Source organism: Engraulis encrasicolus, chromosome 10 (genome assembly GCF_034702125.1).
Source record: "Engraulis encrasicolus isolate BLACKSEA-1 chromosome 10, IST_EnEncr_1.0, whole genome shotgun sequence".
In the NCBI taxonomy this organism is placed as follows: Eukaryota; Metazoa; Chordata; class Actinopteri; order Clupeiformes; family Engraulidae; genus Engraulis; species Engraulis encrasicolus.
This window is the reverse complement of record NC_085866.1, coordinates 12,925,564-12,930,563: the sequence shown is the minus strand read 5'-3', so window position 1 is coordinate 12,930,563 and position 5,000 is coordinate 12,925,564. Positions and strand designations below refer to the sequence as shown.

The window sequence follows — 5,000 nt, the reverse complement described above, 5'->3', positions numbered from 1 at the left end:
GGGTGAAGAAGACTCCGAACAGGAAACAGTGAGACGGGGGAGAAGAGAAAAATAGGAAAGAGGAGAACAAGAGGAAGGCAGAAAAAAAGGGGAAAAACAGAATAGAGAGAGAAAGAAAGGGAGCGGTATCAAGAGGTAGAGAGAGAAACTGAACTGAGAAACAGAAGAGAGGGAAATTGACACAGGAAGAACTGAGATTAAAAAGGGAACAGAAAAGAATAGAATAGAACTGAGATTAAAAAAAGGGAACAGAAAAGAATGAAACAGAAATAAAAAAAAAACAAAGACAGACAGCACTCACAATAGGATTACAAACAGCAAAAAAACAGACAGAGTGAGAGATCACAAATGAAGTGGAGGAGAAGAAAGCAGAGTCAGAAGCCAGCAGGGGAGAGAAGAAAAGAAAAGAATAGGAGGAGGAGGGGTAACTCCAGGGGAGAAGAGGAGAAGGAGGGGCTCCTCCCGGGGGTGTGGAGTAGAGTGGCCTGATCCGTCCTGTACTGGCGGCTGGCTATCTTGAAGGACTACTGCTTCCGGAGGGAGGGCAACAGAACTGATGGAGGACGTTATCGTCCCTGTCAGAGAAGAGGGGAGGGGAGGGGAATAGCGGAAGAAGATGGTCGGCACACACTCTAGCAAATGCTGTATACACACACACACACACACATACACCCACACGCACTTGCGCAAGCGCACACGCACAAACAAACGCACAAACAAACGCACAAACACACACACACACACACACACACACACACACACACACACGCGCGCGCACGCGCACGCGCACGCGCACGCGCACACGCACACGCACACGCGCACACACACACACACACACACACACACACACACACACACACACACACACACACACACACACACACACAAGAACTGCAACGTACAAAGAACTAAGGGTCTTTTATCTAAGCCTCTGCTAGTTTCTGTAGTTCTTGGATATCACACTATAACACTACAAGCCTAATATTAAGTTGATTTGAAGCAATTCCAGAGTCATGATTCCTCCTGGTATTTTTAATAATAAACAGGCACTGTGCAGTACACTACATTGTCTTGATGTGAATTGCCCTAAATGGAGAGCAAAAAAGGGTGCATCGTCAGCACAGGTGTTACGTGATGATGTGTGACAGTGGTGCTATGCCTCAGTTCCTGCCGGGCGGGATGGAACCCTCACCCAGAGCTGTGTAGACGTCTTGACGTGATGCATCCTGTCAGTTAGCTCTGAATGTCACCATGAAGCTGCACATTGATGTAAAGGATGTCATTGGCAGAGGTGGGAAAACTGATGGGAACTGGGAACACTGATGATGGGCTAGACCCGAAAGGTTTGTCCCCTGTCTGTCGGTTTTATTTACTTTTTTCGGCTTTGTTTAATACAATTTTTGATTTTGCATTCAGCTCCAGTGTGCGACTCCTTTCTTCCTCTTCATTATACTGCTCTTGGAATTACGCACCGAGCGAAACGCTCAGGATAAGACATTGGCGCGGACGCCACCCCACCATTACTATTGGCAGAGGTGGGACATATTTGACCCTATTCTGGTGTGTGCTAGCCTGGCGTTGCCATCCTTTGTACTCCACCCAAAGATTTTGGCTCTGCACATCGTCTGGCAAAAGCCTCCAAGCTCAATTCGCTCGTCACACCCTAGTCACACTTTTGTTTTGTTATTTGTGTGCTTTTGCGACAGCATAACGTAACGGTCATGCTAATAAAGCATAATGAGTTTTAATTTGAATTCGGAACTCCAATTAATTTAAATGGCAGCGTAATATCAGACCATCTCCCACCCTCCATGACGGAGTCAACAGTCGGCTTTGCCCAGGCTAGGTGTGTGCACCCAGTCTGGGAGAATAAGGCCAGCTGCAGGATACGCCTGCAGTACACGGGCATATTTCATGCACAAGCACGTTGCCATAACAGTATTTTATGTCAATTATGTGCACGGTAGAACACCTGACACAAGGTATGCAGATATGTGCCGTGCGTACGGCGCAATATTGACAAAAGCGCAAGGGATGATCATCAGAGCTTTCATGTTGAGATCAAAGTAGAGTAAAACAAGGGTGGAAAACATCAATTAGAGCCCCCTCGGTTATTCGCCTCCTAGATAATGAAAGTGAAAGTGAAAGTCAGAGTATGACACTCCAACTCCATTGTCATTGTGACACAGCACTACACAGCACACAAGTGTTCACAGCACACAACGAAATTACATTTATGCCTTACCCGTGCAAGGGGGCAGCCCCCAATGGCGCCCCGAGGGAGCAGTGGGGCGGGACGGTACCATGCTCAGGGTACCTCAGTCATAGAGGAGGATGGGGGAGAGCACTGGTTAATTACTCCCCCCACCAACCTGGCGGGTCGAGAGTCGAACCGGCAACCTTTGAGCTACAAGTCTGATGCCCTAACCGCTTACCCATGACTGCCCTAAAAATACCTCCAATATCATACAAAGTGCTCCGGTCTACCTGAAGCAAGTACCTGTTGCATGTGCAATTTAAGGCACACAGCCAGCATGTCCGTTGCCTAAGGGACTGATGAGCAGCCCAAAAATCAACACACCAATTGCCACCCATTGCCCATTGATTTGAATGATAAACAGTAGCATTTCTGCCAATCACACTGTCCTATCCTTCATGGGGCTTGATTGGCGGTGATTGTACAGTGTGACGAAAGTACTAACAAGTACCACGATCCTATTTCATTCAGAGGCAGTCTGAAAGACAACCAACCGTTGATGATGCACCTTGAATTGTGCTTAGTCAGGCCGGGCCACATGATTTGGTGCAGACCTGGCTCATCATCAGGCTATCCACTGACTGCCCATCACTGAGGACGTCTGATGAAGCCTTGGGCCGTGTCTCAAATGCCGCACTTGTGCACTTCGGGCCCTGTTTTTCAGTGTCTAGTGCGCTCACGCTGAAAATTTCAGTTGAGCCAGTGCACTGAAAGTGCCAGGATGATCCCCTAACAATGGCGGAAAAATGCAGTGCTTGAAAGATGGACACTGCACGCACTAAACAGCGGCCATGTTGACAATGACACAGAGGAAATGTGGCATTCAGTTCAGTAGAAGAGTTTGGTCAACAGTCTCCTAATTCTGTAAGTAATGTTGATGGGACACCAACCTTTTCATGCTAACCAAAGTATTGTATATGTGATTGTTGTCCTTTGGGGTGAAGGACATGGAAATACAAGCACCAGACGCTGTGCATTGTAAACACTAGCCAACTCATACTTTGGCGAGCTACTGCCATGCTCAGCCGTCACTTCCAGTGAGGGCACAGTGCAAAGTGCTCAAAATTTCCACGACACTATAGCCTGGTAAACCAGCGCCACATCCAATACATTTAGGCTGGTTTATCAGGCTAACGACACTATGTACGAAAGACGTCAGTGCACTGTGTGCACTGTGTGCACTGTGCACTGACTGTCAGTGCACTGACAAAAGTGTGTCATTTGAGACATAGCCTTAGTTTAGCCCAAATTTCACATGGTGAGTGAAGAGAATAATGCTCCTCTCTTTGATAATGAACTTTTCATAACTCTGTATTTCCATTGCCAAGCATTTCCAGAGCGTCCTTACTGGATAGGCTCTGTGTGGACTACAATCCAGCCAGTTTTGGACTAGAAAATCTACCGTGTAGCGATGCCAAAGTCAAACAATTGGCGCCAGATTTTCACTGTGCACAGCGAATGTTAGCACTCATCAGCAGACACCGAAATTGCTCAAATTTCAAAATGTCAAAAGAATGCGCTATCACCCCTGACATTTAGTCTCTGTGGGGCTGGATTTGAATTCCTCCCACCTGAGCAACACATCTACTGACAAGGTTCACCCCCACTGGGGCCCGTTTTTATCTTCCTCTGAGCGGCAGCCCTGTGGTGACGATCAGGGGCGATTCTAGGGTCAGATGGGGCCCCAAGCGAAAATGCAAAAGAATGAACATTTGATCCAAAATCACCTCTACTGTAGTACAGTATGGGTTGTTATTCACTATCTAGGGGCTTGGGGGCCCCAAGCGGCTGCCTGCCTTGCCTGGTGGCAAGATGCGCCTCTGGTGACGATGACTGTGACGCTCGCTCGCTGCTCAGCAGAAAAATGAGCACCGCCGCCCGCCCGCCTGGTGTGCTGAGTGAGCGGAGACCGTTAATCACCCCCGTACTCTCTGTCCATTCATACGGCACACACGCCTGAGATGGCACAAGTGTGTGATCTGATAGACAGATCCATCAGTCTCCACAGAAAGGGAAGGAAAGACAGAGTGACAAAGACAGACATCGAACGAGAAGGATAGGCGGAGAGAGACACAGAGAGAGAGAGAGAGAGAGAGAGAGAGAGAGAGAGAGAGAGAGAGAGAGAGAGAGAGAGAGAGAGACAGAGGGAGAGAGAGAGAGATAGATATAAAGATAGAGATAGAGATAGAGAGAGAGAGAGAGAGAGAGAGAGAGAGAGAGAGAGAGAGAGAGAGAGAGAGAGAGAGAGAGAGAGAGAGAGAGAGATATATATAGAGAGAGAGAGGACAATGGATAGCCAGGAGTAATCAGCAGTGGCAATAGCGACTCTGTGAATCTGACATGCAGATCAGAGGATACCGATTGCCACTGGCCTCAAAGCAGTCTGATTAACACTGCTAGGTCTCAGAAGTGGCTTGATTAACACTGGCCTCAGAGGCAGTGCGAGTAGAGAGGGACTGGAGTGGTTGGTTGGGCGGGCGATGGAGGTAGAGGTTATCGAATACTCTCACAGCACACTATGGGCACATTCAGGCCGACTGACAACCGTGCCGGTGCCCGTTCCCACACCTAATCGGACGTCGTGTTCACGGCATAGATCTATACCATTCGCAAACCGGAAATGTAGTTCGCAATGCGAACCGCAAAACTATTTTTTTTCTCCGCGAAACGTGACGACAACATGGCCGTCAGCTGGTTCATCCGTGTAACACAGTCACGGGCGGAAAAAGTTCAAAGACCCGAG

At 48.2% G+C, this 5,000-nt stretch overlaps 1 protein-coding gene across 4 annotated transcripts in view; it reads right to left on the bottom strand.

The window, feature by feature from the left end:
* LOC134456628 (IQ motif and SEC7 domain-containing protein 1-like) overlaps positions 1-5,000 on the bottom strand; it is a 204,914-nt gene that overhangs the window by 115,667 nt on the left and 84,247 nt on the right. The window contains exon 5 of one of the 4 annotated variants that reach the window (XM_063208055.1): positions 1-575. This exon is cut by the window's left edge and continues 804 nt beyond it. The exons of the other annotated variants lie outside the window; for them this stretch is intronic. Coding sequence (XP_063064125.1) covers positions 512-575 — 64 coding nt within the window. The 3' untranslated portion in view covers positions 1-511. The remainder of the gene's footprint in view (positions 576-5,000) is intronic. 4 annotated transcript variants of the gene reach the window in all.